The sequence below is a fragment of the Mobula birostris genome, chromosome 6, assembly GCF_030028105.1.
Source record: "Mobula birostris isolate sMobBir1 chromosome 6, sMobBir1.hap1, whole genome shotgun sequence".
Taxonomy (NCBI): Eukaryota; Metazoa; Chordata; class Chondrichthyes; order Myliobatiformes; family Myliobatidae; genus Mobula; species Mobula birostris.
This window is the reverse complement of record NC_092375.1, coordinates 100,204,637-100,226,525: the sequence shown is the minus strand read 5'-3', so window position 1 is coordinate 100,226,525 and position 21,889 is coordinate 100,204,637. Positions and strand designations below refer to the sequence as shown.

At 38.6% G+C, this 21,889-nt stretch overlaps 1 protein-coding gene across 6 annotated transcripts in view; it reads right to left on the bottom strand.

Annotated features, from left to right (window-relative positions):
• The window catches only part of hspbap1 (hspb associated protein 1), a 327,701-nt gene that overhangs the window by 176,237 nt on the left and 129,575 nt on the right, over positions 1–21,889 (bottom strand). For all 6 annotated transcript variants that reach the window (XM_072260933.1, XM_072260937.1, XM_072260936.1 and 3 more), the window contains one exon: positions 18,399–18,583. In XM_072260933.1, the coding sequence (XP_072117034.1) occupies positions 18,399–18,583 (185 nt within the window). The remainder of the gene's footprint in view (positions 1–18,398; positions 18,584–21,889) is intronic.

The window sequence follows — 21,889 nt, the reverse complement described above, 5'->3', positions numbered from 1 at the left end:
ATCTTTGAATCATCAATGGGGATAGGAGAGGTTCTGGAGGATTGAAGGGTTGTGGATGTTGTTCCTTTATTCAAGAAAGTGAGTAGAGATAGCCAAGGAAATTATAGACCAGTGAGAGTTACTTCAGTGGTTGGTAAGTTGATGAAGAAGATCCTGAGAGGCAGGATTTATGAACATTTGGAGAGGTATAATATGATTAGGAATACTCAGCATGGCTTTGTCAAGGGCAGGTCATGCCTTACTAGCCTGATTTAATTTTTTGAGGATGTGACTAAACACATTGATGCAGGAAGAACAGTAGATGTAGTGTATATGGATTTCAGCAAGGCATTTGATAAGGTACCCCATGCAAGGTTTATTGAGAAAGTAAGGAGGCATGGGATCCAAGGGGACATTGCTTTGTGGATCCAGAACTGGCTTGCCCACAGAATGGTTGTGGACGGGTCATATTCTGGTCGGTGACTAGTGGTGTGCCTCAGGGATCTGTTCTGGCATCCTTATCCTTCGTGATTTTTATAAATGACCTGGATGAGGAAGTGGAGGGATAGGTTAGTAAGTTTGCTGATGACACAAAGGTTGGAGGTGTTGTGGATAGTGTGGAGGGCTATCAGAGGTTACAGCGGGACATTGATAGGATGCAAAACTGGCTGAGAAGTGGCATATGGAGTTCAACCCAGATAAGTGTGAAGTGGTTCATTTTGGTAGGTCAAATATGATGGCAGAATATAGTATTAATGTTAAGACTCTTGGCAATGTGGAGGATCAGAGGGATCTTGGGGTCCGAGTCCATAGGACACTCAAAGCAGCTACACAGGTTGATGCTGTGGTTAAGAAGGCATACAGTGTATTGGCCTTCATGACTTGTGGAATTGAATTTAGGAGCTGAGAGGTAATGTTGCAGCTATATAGGACCCTAATCAGACCCCACTTGGAGTACTGTGCTCAGTCCTGGTCGCCTCACTACAGGAAGAATGTGGAAGCCATGGAAAGGGTACAAAGGAGATTTACAAGGATGTTGCCTGGATTGGGGAGCATGCCCTATGAAAACAGGTTGAGTGAACTCGACCTTTTCTCCATGGAACGACGGAGAATAAGAGGTGACCTGACAGAGATGATGAGAGGCATTGATCATGTGGATAGTCACAGGCTTCTTCCCAAGGCTGAAATGGTTGCCACAAGAGGACACAGGTTTAAGGTGCTGGGGAGTAGGTACAGAGGAGATGTCAGGGCTAAGTTTTTTACTCAGAGAGTGGTGAGTGCGTGGAATAGGCTGCTAGCAACAGTGGTGGAGGCGGATACGATAGGGTCTTTTAAGAGACTTTTAGATAGGTACATGGAGCTTAGAAAAATAGAGGGCTATGGGGAAGTCTAGTAATTTCTAAGATAGGGACATGTTCGGCACAACTTTGTGGGCCGGGGAGACTGCGCCTGTCTGCAAATGGAGTAGCAGCAATCTTGCGCTGCTCTTAGTTTTGTTTCTCTCCCCCTAGTTTAAACTTTGAATTTAAAATTTTTATTTGCTGATTTTTGAGGAGGAACAATATGTCTATGTCTATGAAGAGTGGGAAGAACTTGTCTGAACCTAGTGACAGAGGTAATGGGAAAGGAAAGATGCAAAAGGAAAGATCTGATGAAATGCCACCTACCATAGTATCATAGCCACCTGCTATAGAAAGAGCACACAGAGCTTTTATTTTGAAATTTAAAGATCCAAATAAGTCAAGATCTGTTTTAGTTTGTTTTCATCACTTTAAAATTAAAGATCAAATAATGCGACAGGTAAGAAAGCAGAGAGTTTTTAGATTTAAGGAATCCAAGTTCCATTTTTATGAAGGTTATCCGAAGGATGTAATGGAACAAAGATCAAGATTTGCTCTGGTAATGAAACAGGCATATGATAAGAAATTGTTTCCTTCTTTGCATTACCCAACAAGAATTAAAGTTTTTCCTCCTAACTCTCCTCCTCGTACATATTTTGATCCAAAAGCTGCACTGGACTTCGTTCAAACTATACCTGCCACCGCTACCGAATTAACTATCTGAAAGGCTGTTTGGTTATCTATACATTATTCGCATTTTGGAAAGAAGATTTATTAAGATTACTTGGATATTCCATTGAGAGACTAATAAAAGAAGATCAGGAGATTTGTTGATTATCGCATATTATTGGTTTTCTTTTGGAAAGAAGATTTATGGATCAAATATGACTGTTTAAATGGTTACTCGGACATTCGACTGAGAAAAGAAGATAAAGCAAATTGTTTCTTTAACCTAATATCTGGTTTGATGTTCTTTTTTGTTGCTTTACTATAGCGTCTTATAAATGATTTAATGTTCAGGGATTTAACGTTAAACTTAAAAATGGTGCTGGTTTTTCTTTTTAAGAGATAACATTATTTTGGTTCTTTCTTGTTTAATAGATGCTGGAATGTAAACACTTTTCCTGGCTGAGACTTCATTGTTTTTCTTACAAGGTCACTCAGTTTTTTTTACTAACTAGGGGGAGGTAAAGAAAATCCTTTAAAAATGGTTTTTCTGTACAGACAGAGCAGTCCCTGGCTTTGTATTCTATCATAGGTTGCTCGCCTTTCCTTTAGGTTTTTGGGGAGGGGTTTGGGGTTAGAGTTAGGAGTTTTTTCCCCATTGGGTGGTTCCGGAGCATGCGTGTTTTCTATGTGGTTGTATTCTTCATCGCCGCCATTTTTGATCATCCCATATTGGTATGTGTTCTGTGCATGTATTAAGTAGAATAAAATTACATTATGGTATTTAAACAGATTAATGTAATAAGTTGGAATGTACGTGGTTGGAATCATCTTATCAAACGAAAAAAGACTTCTATAATTATTAATTGATTCCAACCTGATATAATTTTTGCTCAAGAGACACATATCAGGGCGGGAGATCAAAATAGATTGTTTTGGATGGTGGAGAGGTTTGCAGTTCCACTCTACTTCTCAGAGTAAAACTAAAGGCGTGTCCATCTTTATTAAATCCAATATATTTATTCAAGAGGATATTGAGTCAGATTCAAATGGTAGATTTTTAATTGTTAAAGGAGTGATCTGTAACAGAAAAGTTGTTTTGGTCAATCTGTATGGTCCTAATATAGATGATCAGTCTTTTTTTTTTAAAAAGGTATTTGCTTTATTGCCTGATTTAAATGAATATATGTTGATAATGGGTGGGGATTTTAACTGTTGTTTCAATCCTATGATTGACAAGAGCTCAACCTATCAGCGACTTCCAAATCGTTCCGCGTCACTTATTAACTCCTTTTCGATCGATTTTGGATTGATCGAATTATGGAGGTATCTGCACCACGATAACAGAGAATATTATTTCTTTTCACATGTTTGTAAAAAATGTTTGAGGATTGATTATATTATAATTGATCCCCGCTTCTTGCCTGGTGTTAAAAATTGTGAATATGACGCTATTGTTCTATCTGATCATGCGCCTTTTTTAAATATAATTTTTATTAAGTTTTCGAAATGATTACATAGAATGATAATATCTACCCTCCCCCCTCCCCTTAACCCTTCCCCCCGATATATACCCCTACCTGAAAAAAAAGAAAAGAAAAGAAAAAGAAAGAAGAAAGAAGAACTGCCTGGATATTGGAAAGTTTCCACATGCTCCATGGGATTCAAAATAAATTTAGTATATTTATTTACTACTTTCCCCAAGGGACCAACATCTTTATCATCGGAGCAATATGCCATCCTATCTTTTGTAAATATGGGCGCCTAATATTCAAAAATGCATCATATTTATCTCTTAAATTATAAGTAATTTTTTCGAGTGGAATACAACTAGAAATTTCATTATTCCAACAATCCATACTTAAATAGGAATCCGATTTCCAAGTAACTGCTATAGCCTTCTTAGCTATTGCCAATGCAATTTTTATAAATTCTTTCTGATATTTATTCAGTTTAAGTTTCGGTTTTATCCCTTCAATATCACCTAATAGAAATAATATAGGGTTATGTGGAAGTTGAGTTCCAGTAATTTGTTCCAATAAAACTCTGAAATTTAACCAAAAAGGTTGAATATTGGAACAAGACCAAGTAGAATGAAAGAAAGTACCAATTTCTTGATTACACCGAAAGCATTGATCAGATAAGTTTGAATTTAATCTATTTATTTTTTGCACTGTAATATATAATTGGTGTAAAAAATTATATTGTACTAATCTAAGTCATACGTTTATTGTACTTGTCATACTGTCAAGACACAGTCTTGACCAATTTGTGTCATCAATATTAATATTCAGATCTGTTTCCCATTTTTGTTTTGAATTGTGGATTCCTTGCTTAATTGTCTGTTTTTGAATCAAATTATACATAAAAGAAATAATTTTTTTAGTTTTTCCTTTTTGAATTAAAATTTCAATTTCATTGGGTTTTGGCAAAAACATTGTTTGACCCAGTTTGTCTTTTAAATAAGCCCTTAATTGAAGGTAACAAAAGAAAGTGTTATTTGATATTTTATATTTATTCATTAATTGTTCAAACGACATCAACATACCTCGGTCATAATAGTCTCCTATAGATCTAATCCCTTTTTGGTACCAATTATATAAAAGTTGATTATCCATTGTAAAAGGAGTAAGTCTGTTTTGAATCAAAGGTCTCCTTGCTAATAAAGACTTCTTTATTTCATTATCAACATTTATCTTATTCCACAGATCAATCAAATGTTTCAATATAGGAGATTCTTTCTTTTCCTGTATCCATTTAGATTCCCATTTATATATAAAATCTTCAGGTGTATTTTCTCCTATCTTATCTAATTCTATTCTAATCCATGCTGGTTTTTGTTCGTCAAAGAAAGATGCAATAAATCTAAGTTGATTTGCTTTATAATAATTCTTAAAATTTGGAAGTTGTAACCCTCCTAACTCAAATTTCCATGTCAATTTTTCAATATTCTTGACATCTTACCTTTCCAAAGAAATTTTCTCACACATTTATTTAACTCTTGAAAAAATTTCTGTGGCACTTGTATTGGTAATGTTTGAAACAAATACTGTAAACTAGGAAATATATTCATTTTTACAACATTGACTCTACCCACTAATGTTATTGGTAGTATCATCCATTTATCAAGATCTTCTTGAATTTTTTTCAATAGTGGTAAATAATTAAATTTATATAAATTCTTTACATCATTATCAAGTCTTATACCTAAATACGTTATACCATTTACCGGCCATCTAAATTGGGTTACTAATCGACATTGGCTATAATCTCCTTTAGTAAGAGGTAAAATTTCACTTTTATCCCAATTTATTTTATACCCTGATACTTTCCCATATTCATCCAATCTAGAAGATAATTTACGTAACGAATGCTGTGGGTTTGTTAAATAAATCAAAACATCATCAGCAAATAGATTAATTTTATATTTCTCCTTATTAACTCTAAAACCCATAATACCTGAATCAATTCTAATTAGTTCTGCTAATGGTTCTATCGCCAATACAAATAAAGCAGGTGATAACGGACAACCTTGTCTAGTTGACCTTTTTAATTGGAATGGTGTTGAAATTTGACTATTTGTCACTACTTTAGCATTAGGATTAGTATTTAAAGTTTTAATCCAGTTTATAAAAGGTGTTCCTAACCCATATTTTTCTAATACTTTAAATAAAAAATCCCATTCCAATCTATCAAATGCTTTTTCTGCATCCAAGGCTACTACTATACTCATCTCCTCCCTTTTATGTGCCAAATGAATTATACTAAGTAGCCAAGTTACATTATCTGCCAATTGTCTATTTTTAATAAATCCTGTTTGATCCATATGTATTAATTTTGGTAAATATTTAGATAATCTATTCGATAAAATTTTTGCTATTATTTTATAATCCGTGTTCAACAAAGAAAAAGGCCGTATGATGCTGGTTTTAAAGGATCTCTATCTTTTTTTGTCAATACTATTACAATCACTGTTGAGAAAGATTCTGGGAGTTTATGTATTTTTTCCGCTTGACGTATTAACTTCATAAAAGGAGGAAATAATAAACCTTCAAACTTTTTATGAAATTCAGGTGGAAAACCATCCTCTCCTGGAGATTTATTACTTTGAAGTGATCCTAAAGCTTCTTCAACCTCTTTTAATGTAAAAGGCATATCTAATCCCTTTTGGAAGAGTTACTTGTGATAAAAACCTTTCTATCTCATTAACATCAATTTGTGATCCCAATTGATATAATTAAGAGTAGAAACTTTTGAAGGTTTCATTAATTTCTAAAGGTTTATAAGTAATTTTATTTGCACTTGTTCTAATTGCATTTATTGTTTTGGAAGCCTGTTCTGTTTTCAACTGCCAAGCTAGAATTTTGTGTGCTCTCTCACCTAACTCATAATACCTTTGCTTATATCTCATGATTGCTTTTTCCATTCTATATGTCTGAAGCGTATTACATTGTAACTTCTTATTGACAAGTTGCCTTCGTTTTTCTTCTGTCGTATGTCTTTGAGATTCTTTTTCTAATTTTGTAATTTCTTTTTCCAATTGATCTAGTTCTGCCATATATTCTTTCTTAATTTTAGACATATAACTTATTATCCGACCCTTCAAATATGCTTTCATTGCATCCCATAGTATAAATTTATCATCCACTGAATGAGAGTTTGTATCTAAAAAAAATTGGATCTGTTTTTTCATAAAATCACAAAAATCTTGACGTTTTAATAATGTTGAATTAAATCTCCATCTATAAGTCACTTCTTCCTTATCAGTCATTATTATTGTCATTAATAAAGGAGAGTGATCTGACAATATTCTTGCTTTATATTCCATATTTTTCACTCTGTATTGAATATTGATTGATAATAGGAAAAAATCTATCCTTGAATAAGTTTTGTGTCTATTAGAATAGAACGAATAATCTCTTTCTTTGGGATTGATTCTTCTCCATTTATCAATCAAATTTAAATCTTTCATCAATGATAAAGTTAGTTTTACTACCTTCGATTTTGTAACAGCCTTAGTTGATCTATCCAAGACTGGGTCTAGGTAAAAATTAAAATCTCCTCCTATTAATATTTTTTCATGTGCATCAGCCAAATTCAAAAAAGCTTCTTGTATAAATTTTGCATCATTTTCATTTGGTGCATAAATATTCATGAGAGTCCATAATTCGGTAAAAAGTTGACAGTATATAATCACATATCTCCCCGCAGAATCGATTATTACATTTTGTATTCTAATTGGTAATGTTTTATTGATCAAGATTGCTACTCCCCTCGCTTTTGAATTAAATGACGCTGCAACAACACTACCCACCCAATCTCTCTTTAATTTCTGATGTTCTGTTTCTGTTAGATGCGTTTCCTGCAAGAAGGCTAAATCTACCTTTATTTTCTTAATATGTGTTAAGATTCTTTTTCTTTACACCGGTCCATTAAGCCCATTAACATTAAAACTCAAAAAAATCAATAAATTAGTCATTATTCTTAACAAAGTTACTCCAATCTAAAACGTTACTTAACATCTTAACTCTCATTGTTCCTTGGGGAATCTCTTTAAACTTCACCATGTTGCTATGTGTTTCCCTCCCAATCATCCAGGCAAAAAGAAAGAAATAAAAGATGGATAAGATACAAAAAGAAAAATAACAAAATACCCCCCCACTAATGTTGTAAATGAAAAAAAGCACAACACTACCCCCCTCCATTTTGCAGGTTGTGGCTATAGCCATGCTTGCACACGTGAATTCCGTAGCGATTGGTCAGTATTTCTTCCAGCTCCCCCGTAACAAAATAATTGCATATATATAGAAAAATTTATGTCACTATTCCCAACTAATATTCTTCAAACGTTAACCTTTCTTCCCCTCTATCATATAATTAATAATATATTTATATATTCTTTCGCCTTTAAAAATCCACCAAGTCTATTCCTTGACAAAATCTTCATCTTAAATCTACCTCGCTCCCCTGGGTTTGTTCTGGTATCTTCAAAGAATCTTGCACAAACTCCTCCGCTTTCTGGTAGTCGTCGAAAAATCTTTTTTCTCCATCAGCCAAAAAAATCTTCAAGGTTGCAGGATAGCGCAGTATAAATTGATAACTGTGATCCTAAAGGACTTTTTTCACTGGATTAAATTTCTTCCTTCTCTCCAAAAGTTCATAACTTATGTCAGGGTAGAAAAAAGTTTTGTTCCCTTCTATCATCAATGGCCCTTTTCTATTCTTGGCAGCTTGAGCAGCCGCCTGTAGAATCCTTTCTTTGTCTTGAAATCTTAAATATTTTATTAAAATTGATCGTGGATATTGGTCACCTCGTGGTTTTGGTCTTAGAACTCTATGTGCCTGCTCAATTTCAATTGATCGGTCTCCCTCTTTCATTTGCAAAGTTTCCGGGATCCATCTTTGAAAAAATTCTATTGGATTGTCTCCCTCTATACCTTCTTTAAAACCAACAATCTTAATATTACTTCGTCTACTAAAATTTTCCAGCATGTCCACTTTTTCCAACAGTCGATTTCTTTCCGTTTTCCAGACAAGTATATCATTTTCTGTTTTTTCCACTCTGTCATTAATATGCTCCATTGTTCTTTCCAACTTTTGAAGTTCCTTATTCACTTTCTCCTGTCTTTTCATAGCTTTATCTTAGCTCAGCTTCATGTTTCTAATCTCTATTTTTACTCCTTTTAATTCAATCATTACTTGCAATAAAGCCTCTTTTATGTTCCATCATATCTTTACCTTTAGGCTCTTCCAGTTCTTCCTCCTCTTCTTCATCTGCGTTCTCTGCGGAATCCGATTCTGACTCTGAGTCACTTTGGCTTGCAGTGGCCGTCGGTTCTTGTAGTTTGACTTGTATCAATTTGCGCATGCCAACTTCTTTGCGCATGCGCAATTCCGGCATCTTCTTCCCAGGGACCGCTACCGCCGCCATTGCTCCCTGTTCTTCTACGCCAGAGATAAAATGTGTTTCCTCCGAAGGAGATCCAACCTGAGTCCGAGGTTCCGTCGCTGCAGTAGGCCTTTTTTCCTTCCCGTCTCGCGGCGACTTCACAACAGCAGACTTCTTCTGTTGCAATTTACGAGGCATATCATAAAATAGTCTTGAGAAGTTTATGAGTAGTTTTCAGAAAGTATTTATTAACTTTGCTTTGTTTAAATGGTACTTTGCTGATTTTTTACGGGAGAGCTGGATTCATACGTCTCAATCCCACGTCATCACGTGACGTCCCCCCGATCATGCGCCTTTGAGTTTGTCTTTTGAATTTGTTTATGTCATTCTTGCCCGTCCACCATGGCGCATGTGTCAGACATTATTGCAAAATTCTGACTTTGTCAGTTTCATTGAAACCCAGATAAAAGAATTTTTTACTTTTAACGATATAGGGGGCACATCCAAATTAATTATATGGGATACATTTAAAGCATTTTTACGTGGTCAGATAATTTCTTATTCAGCTAAACTTAAAAAAACAGACTAAAGCAGAATCAGATAAGATTTCAAAACAAATTAAGGGCTTAGATAATATTTATGCAATTTCCGCTAATATAGATTTATTCAAACGAAGGATGGAACTTTCAATCACAATATAACCTATTACTAACTCATCCCATTGAAGGCTATTTGTTTAAGTTAAAGAGCCAATTTTGTATGCCTGGAGATAAAAATAACGAACTGCTCGCATCTCAATTAAAAACGGCTGGAGCCAAAAGGCAAACTTTGAAAATTCGTAGGAAAGATGGTACCTTGGCTTGGGAATATGAAGAAATTAATAAGATTTATCAAGATTTTTATACTGAACTCTATAAATATCAATGTCCAGTAGATTCTTCTGCAATGAATGCTTTCTTACGAAAGATTGCTTTTCCTAAAATTTCTGTTGAGGATCAAAAAAACACTTGATGCCCAAATTACTGAATCCGAAATTCATAATGCTATTATTTCAATGCAATCTGGTAAGGCCCCTGGACTTGATGGCTATCCTGTAGAATTTTATAAAAAATTTGGAAAATTGCTTTCTCTGTATATGTTGGAAATGTTTAAAGATTCTTTTGTGAAAGGTGATTTACCCTCTACTTTCTATGAGGCTTCTATTTCTTTAATTCTTAAAAAGGATAAAGATCCTACTGACTGTGCCTGATATAGACCTATTTCATTATTGAATGTCGATGCTAAAAATCTGTCAAAGATAATGGCCAATTGGTTGGCGAATATTTCGGGTAAAATTATTTTTAAAGATCAAACAGGCTTTATAAAGGGTCGCTATTCTTTTTCAAATGTTCGGAGACTATTTAACATTATATATTCGTCCTCTTTTAAAACTCCACAATGCGTCATTTCTTTAGATGCTGAAAAAGCGTTCGACTGAGTTGAATGGAAATATTTATTTAAAGTTTTAGAGAAATTTGGCTTTGGTGTTAATTTTAATAATTGGATTAGAATGATATATTGTATTACATATACTATTTCTATTGCTACTCCTATTGCTACTGTTGTTACTAACAACTGTAGGTCTCCTTTTTTTCAGCTTTCACGGGGGAGGAGACAAGGTTGTCCGTTAGTCCTTTGTTATTTAATTTAATATTAGAACCCCTTGCTATTGCTCTTCGTGAAGCTAAAAATATTCATGGGATATTTGTGAATGAGACCATTCATAAGATTTCTCCTTACGCTGACCATTTATTGGTTTATATATCTAATCCCGAAGAATCTATTCCTGCCTTGCTAAATTATTCAATGAATTTGGAGAGTTTTGAGGATATAAAATAAATTTTAGTAAAAGTGAATTGTTTCCTTTAAATGAATCTGTCTCTATATATGATAATACTCCTTTTAAAGTCACGGATTCTTTTAGATATTTAGGTGTTATAATTACTAAAGCATATAAGGATCTTTATAAAGCCAATTTCCTTCCCTTGGTAGACTCTATGAAGTATTTATTTAGTAGATGGAGTCCACTTACATTTTCACTTGTCGGTCGTATCCATTTAGTTAAAATGATGATTTTACCAAAATTTTGATATTCATTTCAGAATATCCCTGTTTTTTTTGACTAAGTAATTTTTTGATCGGATTGATTCTATTATTTTATCTTTTATTTGGAGTAGGCGAGAGGAGGGGAGCTGGAAGCCAGGAGCAGGTGGGCAGTGATTTGGCCACCACTGCTGGCCCACCAACTGGAGAGTGTCGTAGTTAAGGGTCGAAACACTCTGTGAAGGTTGGGAACCACCTGATGACATCTGCTCCTGGCTAATAAGGTAACTGGAGATTACACCCTAACAGGTGTATGTTACAAGTTTGATCAGATTGATTCTTTTATCGGATTTTATCTTTTATTTGGAATAATAAAAGACCAAGAATTAGTAAATGTCACTTACAAAAGTTGAAAAAGGTCTTGCTTTGCCTAATTTAAGAATGTATTACTGGGCTGTTAATATGCGATACATGTCCTTTTGGTTATATTGGGTTAATAAGAACGATCGGCCAATATGGGTAGACCTGGAATTGAAAGCTGTGAAACAGTTTTACTTAATCTCATTTTTGGGAGTTGCTTTACCTATACAATTAGCTAAAGTTGCTCATTTAAACCTATATCCTGTAATTAAGCATCCTTTACAAACTTGGCTCCAGTTCCGCAATATTTTTAATCTTAAAAAGTTTAAACTTTGTAGTTTAATTTATCCAAATCGCTTTTTTAAGCCTTCTTTGAGTGATCCAGTTTTTTTTTTACTTTGGAAAAATAAAGGTATTAATTCTTTTTTGGATTTATTTAAAGAAGATAGATTGATGTCTTTTGAACAATTAGTTGATAAATATTCTCTTTCATACTCACACTTTTTACAATACCTTCAAGTTAGACACTTCTTACAAAAATATTTGAGTAATTTTCCTTACATATTGGAGGCTGACCTGTTAGATACTATTATGAGTATGAACCCTTCCATGAAGGGTTCTATTGGAAGAATTTACCATTTATTATTACAATGGGATAAGCGTCCTTTATTTAAGATTAAACAAGATTGGGAAAAGGAACTCAATTTGACCTTTATGACAGAGGATTTGACGCGGATTCTGAAACTGGTTAACTCTCCTTTGATCCGTGCTAGTCATTCACTGATTCAATTTAAAATTGTACATCGTTACCATTTGACGAAGAGAGATGGTCTAAAATATTTCCTAATGTTGATAGTTATTGTGATAGATGTAAAACTGAGACAGCTACACTGACACACGTTTTGGTCTTGTTCTATACTGGAACAGTTCTGGAAGACAGTATTTTCGACAATTTCTAAAGCACTTAAAATTAATTTACAACCTAACAAATTAACTGTGCTTTTTGGAATAATTCTTCAAAATATCCGTGGTATCTCTGAGTCTGACCAACATGTTACTGCATTTGTTACATTGATAGCCAGGAGGGCCATTTTTTTGAAGTGGAAGAATACATCAGCTCCCACGTTGTCACAATGGTTCTCTCAGGTGATGCTATGTCTTAGTTTGGAGAAAATTAGAAGTCGAACCTTTGAATCTTTATTTGATTTTGACAAAAGATGGGGTTCATTTGCTCGTTATTATCATTTGAGTTAATTGATAGATTTTCTCCACAATCTAATTGTAAATTTATAACCATATAACAATTACAGCACGGAAACAGGCCATCTCGGCCCTTCTAGTCCCACCGACTTGCACTCAGCCCATAACCCTCCATTCCTTTCCTGTCCATATAGCTATCCAATTTAACTTTAAATGACAACATCGAACCTGCCTGAACCACTTCTGCTGGAAGCTCGTTCCACACAGCTACCACTCTCTGAGTAAAGTAGTTCCCCTCATGTTATCCCTAAACTTTTGCCCTTTAACTCTGAACTCATATCCTCTTGTTTGAATCTCCCCGACTCTCAATGAAAAAATCTTTTTAGAAACATAGAAGATAGGTGCAGGAGTAGGCCATTCGGCCCTTCGAGCCTGCACCGCCACTTATTATGATCATGGCTGATCATCCAACTCAGAACCCCGCCCCAGCCTTCCCTCCATACCCCCTGACCCCCGTAGCCACAAGGGCCATATCTAACTCCCTCTTAAATATAGCCAATGAACTGGCCTCAACTGCTTCCTGTGGCAGGGAATTCCACAGATTCACCACTCTCTGTGTGAAGAAGTTTTTCCTAATCTCGGTCCTAAAAGGCTTACCCTCTATCCTCAAACTGTGGCCCCTCATTCTGGACTTCCCCAACATCGGGAACAATCTTCCTGCATCTAGCCTGTCCAATCCCTTTAGGATCTTATATGTTTCAATCAGATCCCCCCTCAATCTTCTAAATTCCAACGAGTACAAGCCCAGTTCATCCAGTCTTTCTTCATATGAAAGTCCTGCCATCCCAGGAATCAATCTGGTGAACCTTCTTTGTACTCCCTCTATGGCAAGGATGTCTTTCCTCGGATTAGGGGACCAAACTTGCACACAATACTCCAGGTGTGGTCTCACCAAGGCCTTGTACAACTGCAGTAGTACCTCCCTGCTCCTGTACTCGAATCCTCTCGCTATAAATGCCAGCATACCATTTGCCTTTTTCACCGCCTGCTGTACCTGCATGCCCACTTTCAATGACTGGTGTATAATGACACCCAGGTCTCATTGCACCTCCCCTTTTCCTAATCGGCCACCATTCAGATAATAATCTGTTTTCCTATTTTTGCCACCAAAGTGGATAACTTCACATTTATCCACATTAAATTGCATCTGCCATGAATTTGCCCACTCACCCAACCTATCCAAGTCACCCTGCATCCTCCTCACAGCTAACACTGCCACCCAGCTTCGTGTCATCCGCAAACTTGGAGATGCTGCATTTAATTCCCTCATCCAAGTCATTAATATATATTGTAAACAACTGGGGTCCCAGCACTGAGCCTTGCGGTACCCCACTAGTCACCACCTGCCATTCTGAAAAGGTCCTGTTTATTCCCACTCTTTGCATCCTGTCTGCTAACCAATTCTCCACCCACACCAATACCTTACCCCCAATACCGTGTGCTTTAAGTTTGCACACTAATCTCCTGTGTGGGACCTTGTCAAAAGCCTTCTGAAAATCCAAATATACCACATCCACTGGTTCTCCCCTATCCACTCCACTAGTTACATCCTCAAAAAATTCTATGAGATTCGTCAGACATGATTTTCCTTTCACAAATCCATGCTGACTTTGTCCGATCATTTCACTGCTTTCCAAATGTGCTGTTACCACATCCTTGATAACTGACTCCAGCAGTTTCCCCACCACCGACGTTAGGCTAACCGGTCTATAATTCCCCGGTTTCTCTCTCCCTCCTTTTTTAAAAAGTGGAGTTACATTAGCCACCCTCCAATCCTCAGGAACTAGTCCAGAATCTAACGAGTTTTGAAAAATTATCACTAATGCATCCACTATTTCTTGGGCTACTTCCTTAAGCACCCTGGGATGCAGACCATCTGGTCCTGGGGATTTATCTGCCTTCAATCCCTTCAATTTACCTAACACCACTTCCCTACTAACATGTATTTCGCTCAGTTCCTCCATCTCACTGGACCCTCTGTCCCCTACTATTTCTGGAAGATTATTTATGTCCTCCTTAGTGAAGACAGAACCAAAGTAATTATTCAATTGGTCTGCCATGTCCTTGCTCCCCATAATCAATTCACCTGTTTCTGTCTGCAGGGGACCTACATTTGTCTTTACCAGTCTTTTCCTTTTTACATATCTATAAAAGCTTTTACAGTCCGTTTTTATGTTTCTTGCCAGTTTTCTCTCATAATCTTTTTTCCCCTTCCTAATTAAGCCCTTTGTCCTCCTCTGCTGAACTCTGAATTTCTCCCAGTCCTCAGGTGAGCCACTTTCTCTGGCTAATTTGTATGCTTCTTCTTTGGAATTGATACTATCCCTAATTTCTCTTGTCAGCCACGGGTGCACTATCTTCCTTGATTTATTCTTTTGCCAAACTGGGATGAACAATTGTTGTAGTTCATCCATGCAACCTCTAAATGCTTGCCATTGCATATCCACCGTCAATCCTTTAAGTGTCATTTGCCAGTCTATCTTAGCTAATTCACATCTCATACCTTCAAAGTTACCCCTCTTTAAGTTCAGAACTTTTGTTCCTGAATTAACTATGTCACTCTCCATCTTAATGAAGAATTCCACCATATTATGGTCACTCTTACCCAAGGGGCCTCTCACGACAAGATTGCTAATTAACCCTTCCTCATTGCTCAAAATCCAGTCCAGAATAGCCTGCTCTCTAGTTGGTTCCTCGACATGTTGGTTCAAAAAACCATCCCGCATACATTCCAAGAAATCCTCTTCCTCAGCCCCTTTACCAATTTGGTTCACCCAATATACATGTAGATTGAAGTCACCCATTATAACTGCTGTTCCTTTATTGCACACATTTCTAATTTCCTGTTTAATACCATCTCCGACCTCACTACTACTGTTAGGTGGCCTGTACACAACTCCCACCAGCGTCTTCTGCCCCTTAGTGTTACGCAGCTCTACCCATATCGATTCCACATCTTCCCGGCTTATGTCCTTCCTTTCTACTGCGTTAATCTCTTCTTTAACCAGCAACGCCACCCCACCTCCCCTTCCTTCATGTCTATCCCTCCTGAATATTGAATATCCCTGAACGTTGACCTCCCATCCCTGGTCACCCTGGAGCCATGTCTCTGTGATCCCAGCTATATCATAATCATTAATAACAATCTGCACTTTCAACTCATCCACCTTATTACGAATGCTTTGTTGGCTTTGTGGGACAATCTATATTCCACACCTGTGCTGCTATCTGTCCCCCACTTTTCCTTCGCTACATCGACGACTGCATTGGCGCTGCCTCCTGCACACATGCTGAGCTCGTTGACGTCATTAACTTTGCCTCCAACTTTCACCCCGCTCTCAAGTTTACCTGGTCTATTTCTGACACCTCCCTCCCCTTTCTACATCTTTCTGTCTCTATCTCTGGAGGCAGCTCATCTACTGATATCTACTGTAAGCCTACTGACTCTCACAGCTATCTGGATTATTCCTCTTCTCACCCTGTCTCTTGCAAAAACGCCATCCCCTTCTCGCAATTCCTCCGTCTTCGCCGCATCTGTTCCCAGGATGAGGCTTTTCATTCCAGGACGAGGGAGAGGTCCTCCTTTCTTTTAAAGAAAGGGGCTTCCTTTCCTCCACCATCAACTCTGCTCTCAAACGCATCTCCACCATTTCATGCACATCCTCCCGTCACCCCACTAGGAATAGGGTTCCCCTGGTCCTCACCTACCACCCCACCAGCCTCCGGGTCCAACGTATTATTCTCCGTAACTTCCGCCACCTCCAACGGGATCCCACCACTAAGCACATCTTTCCCTCCCCCCCCCTGCTTTCCGCAGGGATCGCTCCCTACGCGACTCACTTGTCCATTCATCCCCCCCATTGATCTCCCTCCTGGCACTTACCCTTGTAAGCAGAACAAGTGCTACACAATGCCCTTACACTTCCTCCCTTATCACCATTCAGGGCCCCAGACAGTCCTTCCGGGTGAGGCGACACTTCACCTGTGAGTCGGCTGGGGTGATATACTGTGTCTGGTGCTCCCGATGTGGCCTTCTATATATTGGCAAGACCCGACGCAGACTGGGAGACCGCTTTGCTGAACACCTACACTCTGTCTGCCAGAGAAAGCAGGATCTCCCAGTGGCCACACATTTTAATTCCACATCCCATTCTGATATGTCTATCCACAGCCTCCTCTACTGCAAAAATGAAGCCACACTCAGGCTGGAGGAACAACACTTTATATTCCGTCTGGGTAGCCTCCAACCTGATGGCATGAACATTGACTTCTCTAACTTCCGCGAATGCCCCACCTCCCCCTCGTACCCCATCCGTTATTTATTTATATACACACATTCTTTCTCTCTCTCTTTCCTTTTTCTCCCTCTGTCCCTCTGACTATACCCCTTGCCCATCCTCTGGGTTTTCCCCCCCTCACCCTTTTCCTTCTCCCTGGGCCTCCTGTCCCATGATCCTCTCATATCCCTTTTGCCAATCACCTGTCCAGCTCGTGGCTGCATCCCTCCTCCTCCTGTCTTCTCCTATCATTTTGGATTTCCCCCCCCCCCACACTTTCAAATCTCTTACTAGCTCTTCCTTCAGTTAGTCCTGACGAAGGGTCTCCGCCCGTAACGTCGACTGTACCTCTTTCTCGAGATGCTGCCTGGCCTGCTGCGTTCACCAGCAAATTTGAAATTGTCCTGTGATATGGTTAGGGTTAAATCACTGAGTTGCTGGGCAGCACAGCTCATTGGGCCAGAAGGGCCTGTTCCACACTGTATCGCTCAATACAATTTTAAAAAGAAAAATTTGCAAAAATCTACTTGTAGAATTTTTCCAAAGAGAATCCATTCAACTCAGACACCCAGGGGAGATTGCAGATGCTGGAATCTGCAGCAATATGTTTTTCATTGATTCTATTGCATTTCTCTGTTCTACTGTGAATGCCTGCAAGAAAATGAATCTCAGGGTAGTATATGGTGCATAGGAATTGGAACTTTGGCTAGAATAAAGATATTACACTGTTGGATTAGTTCTACCTGGTCTATAGCTTTGGAGACTGAAAGTTCCCTCCTAATTAACAATGTCCAGTATGTTCCCAAAGGAACAGTTAAGTTGATTGATATTCCAGTGAAGATAGCACTGAACCCCAGGCTCCACTTAAATTGTGGCTCAGATGTTTGCTTGTTAAGTTTGTAGGGGGGAGCAGAGACTGGGGATAGAAGGGAGAGTTCAGGGTGCGATTAGGGTTTAGTTACAGAGATGAGGAGGTGATAGAGGTCAGGCCTCCTCTCTGCATTCTCTTGTCCAACGATTTGGAGATGATGACGAAGGACATTCATGGATGTTGGCCAAGTCAGTGGGTCCAAGGATCGATGTCCATGCAAGCAGGAGCCACAAGAGATGTCCATTTAGAATGGAGATGAGGAGTAATTTCTTTAGCTAGAGGGTGGTGTCTGTGGCAGTGAATCTGCTGCCACAGGCAGCTGTAAAATTGGGTGTATTTAGGTGGAGGTTGATGGGGCTTGATTACTCAGGGCTTGAAATGTTACGGGGAGAAGACAGAAAAATGGGGTTGAGAGGGGTAATGGATTAACCAGGATGAAATGGCAGAGTAGACTCAATAGGCCGAATGACCTAATTCTGCTCCTATCTCTTATGGTCTTATATTGCATGAAGTAAAGGAGGCAAAGTGAAACCCAGATGAATATTTCATCCAAAAAGATTTCATCATGTGATTCATTGAGGGGAAACAAAAAGGTTTTATTGCGTAGTTGAAATTAAAATGTTGTATCCTGCATCAGAAAATGCTGCTTAAATGTTACTTTAATTATTCAGTACCTGAAAGAGCTCAGCTTTATTTTCAAACATCTTGGCAATGTACTTGTAGTCTGCGTAGGCCCAATACTGGGAACGAGGGTATGAGAGGAAAAGTCCAGGTGAAGAATTGGTATCACCATGAAGCCAGACTAAAAACTCCTGCAGTGTGGCCTGGATGTACTGACACTGTGTTTCAAATTGAGGAGCTGGAAAAGACACATACTGTATTTATATTAACACAAACACAAAACAATTACAGATTATAAACTCAAGAAATTCTTCAGATGCTGGAAATCCAAAGCAACACACACAAGATGCTGGAGGAACTCAGGTCCGGCAGTATCCATTGAAATCAACAGTCAACATTTCAGGCTGAGACCATATTTCAGGACTAGAAATGAAGGAGAGGAAGCCAGAATAAATAAGTGGAGGGAGGTCTGGCAGGTGATAGATGAGATCAGGTGAGGAGGAAGGTGAGTGGGTGGGGAGGGGAGTAGAAGTGAGAAACTGGAAAGTGCTACTTGAAAAAGGTCAAGGGCTGAAGAAGGAGGAATCCTTTAGGACAAGACAGCAGATCATGTTGGAAAGGGAAAGAGGGAGGGCACCAGATGGAGATGATGCGCAGGTGAGGAAAAAACAAGGAGTAAGAGAGGAGCCAGATTGGAGAATGCAAAAAGAGAGAAGGGGAAGGGGAGAGAAGTTAGACAAAGGGAGGCTACCCAGGCAGAAAATTAAGTGGTACTCATTGTATCAACTAATCTGTGAACAGAAAATAAGCCCTACCTTTGTTTTCCCTGATATATTACACAGTTTATTTATTTATTTCTTCATTTATATGCAGACTTCACTGGAAATAACAATAGTTAATTTCCATCCAAAACGAAATAGCTGGATTCGGGAATCTGTTGTATACACGCTCCTGCTGACGTCATTGGTCCAAGTCAGGAGGATTGAAAGGCTTAGACTTCCTGAACTGAATATCACCTGGTCCAATCATGTAGACACCAGGGTGAAGAAAGCTCACCAGTATTCCTACTTCCTCAAGAGGCTAAAGAAATTTGGTATGTCCGCTTTGACCCACACTAAGCTTCATCGATCGGAGAGCATCCTATCCAAATCCATCATTGGTTTCTTGAGCTCTGCCTGAGACCACAAGAAACTGCAGATAACTATAGTCACAGCTCAACAGATGATGGAAATCAGGCTCCCCTCCATCATCACATTAAGTCTACACATCACATTGCTTCATTAACACAGCTAATGTAACCAAATCCCCAGAGCCTGACAAGATGTCCCCTCGGATCCTGTGGGAGGCAAGTGCAGAAATTACAGGGGCCCCAGCAGAGGTATTTAAATCATCCTTAGTTACAGGTGCGGCACCAGAGGATTGGAGGATAGCTAATGTTATCCCACTGTTTAAGATAGTCTCTAGAATAAACCAGTAAATTAAAGGCTGGTGAGCCTGACATTAGCGGTGGTAAAGCTATTGGAAGGCACCCTATCGGGACCATATATATGAGCATTTGGATAGACAGTATTTGGATTAGGGAATAGTCAGCGTGATTTTGTGTATAGTAGGTCGTGTCTAACCAATCTTTTTCAAGGAAGTTACCAAGAAAATTGATGTAAGCAAGGCAGTGGATGTTGGCTACATGGACTTTAGTAAGGCACTTGACAATGTCCCGCATGGGAGGTTGGTCAAGAAATTTCAGGCACTTGGCAATAAAAATGAGGTAGTTAATTGGATTAGATATTAGTTTTGTGGGAGAAGCCAGAAAGTAGTAGTAAATGGTTGTCTCTCTGACTGGAGGCCTTTGACTAATGGCATGCCATAGGGACTGGTACAATGTTCATTGTTGTTTGCCATCTATATCAACATTCTGGATCAGCAAATTTGTACATGACACCAAGACTGGGGTGTAGTCGACAGTGAGGAAGACTATCAAAGCTTGCAGCGTGATCTGGACCAGCTGGAAAAATGGGGTAAAAATAGTAGATGGAATTTAATGCAGACGTGTGAGGTGCTGCATTTTGGGAGGACCAGCCAGGGTAGGTCTTACACAGTGAGCAGCAGAGCACTATGGAGTGCAGTCGAACAAAAGGATCTAGGAAAGAGTAAACAGTCAACACTTTGGGCCAAGACCCTTCATCAGGTCCTGGCAAATCGCATAACTAGGGCTGTGGATAGGGCTTTAAACTAAATAGCGGGGAGTGGGTTCAACAGGTTGGAGAAGTGTGATTAAAGTAAAAGAGAAAAATGTGGATGAAAGTAAAAGCAAAAGTTAAAAAAAGAGTGGAGTGCAGAAAAGCCTTGTATCTCTTTCACCAATCAACTTCCCAGCTCTTTACTTCATCTCTCCCCCTTCAGGCTTCTCCTATCACCTTGTGTTTCTCTCACCCTTCTTCCCACCTTTTAAATCAACTCCTCAGCTTTTTTTCTCCACTCCTGTTGAACGGTCTCAGCCCGAAACATCGACTGCACTCTTTTCCATAGATGCCTGACCTACTGAGTTCCTCCAGTATTTTGTGTGTGTTGCAAAGATTCCTGGATTTTAAAAGTCAATGAGTGTAAGGGCACTCTGTCTGAATGCTCGTAGTATTCATAACAAGGTCAGTGAACTTGTGGCACAAATCAGTATAAAGGGGTATAATTTAGTGGCCATTCCAGAAACATAGTTGCAGGGTGGAGAGGATTGGGAATTAAATAACCAAGGACATCAGGTAATATGGAAGAATAGGCAGGAAGGTAAGGGAGGTGGGGTAGAGTTCTTAATTAAGGATGAGATCAGGGTGATAGTGAGAGACGATATAAGATCTAAGGAGCAGAATGTTGAATCCATCTGGGTAGAGATTAGGAATACTAAAGGGAAAAAAAAATCACATGGTGGGAGTTGTCTATAGGCCACGGGATAATAACATTATAACATAAACACAGTGGCACAGGCAATAATCAGAGAAATGTCTGAGGCATGTAAGAATGGAATAGCAGTTATTGTGGGGGACTTTAAATTGCACATACGAGGGGTGATTGATAAGTTCGTGGCCTAAGGTAGGAGGAGTCAATTTTAGAAAACATTTATTTTTCAACATAGTCCCCTCCTACATGTGAACACTTAGTCCAGTGGTCGCGGAGCATACGGATCCCTTCTTTGTAGATGTGGTCCACAGCAAGGGTGATTGATAAGTTCGTGGCCTTCGGTAAAAGGAGATAAGTTATACAGCTCTTGTCAAAAAGATTTTTCATAGTGCTCAACAAAAGTATATTCCAGTTAAAAGCAAGGACGGTAAGGGTGAGGAAAAGTGGATCCATCAGGCAGGGGCAGCATGGAAACAGAAAAGGCAGGTCCTGTTTGACAGTCTTACTGGAGTTCTTTTAGGATGTAACGAGTGTAGTAGATAGAATGGAACAGATAGATGGTATTTACTTGGATTTCCAGAAGGCACTCGATAAGGTACCACATAAAAGACTTATCCATAAGATAAGGATGCACAGAGTCGGGGGTGATGTATTA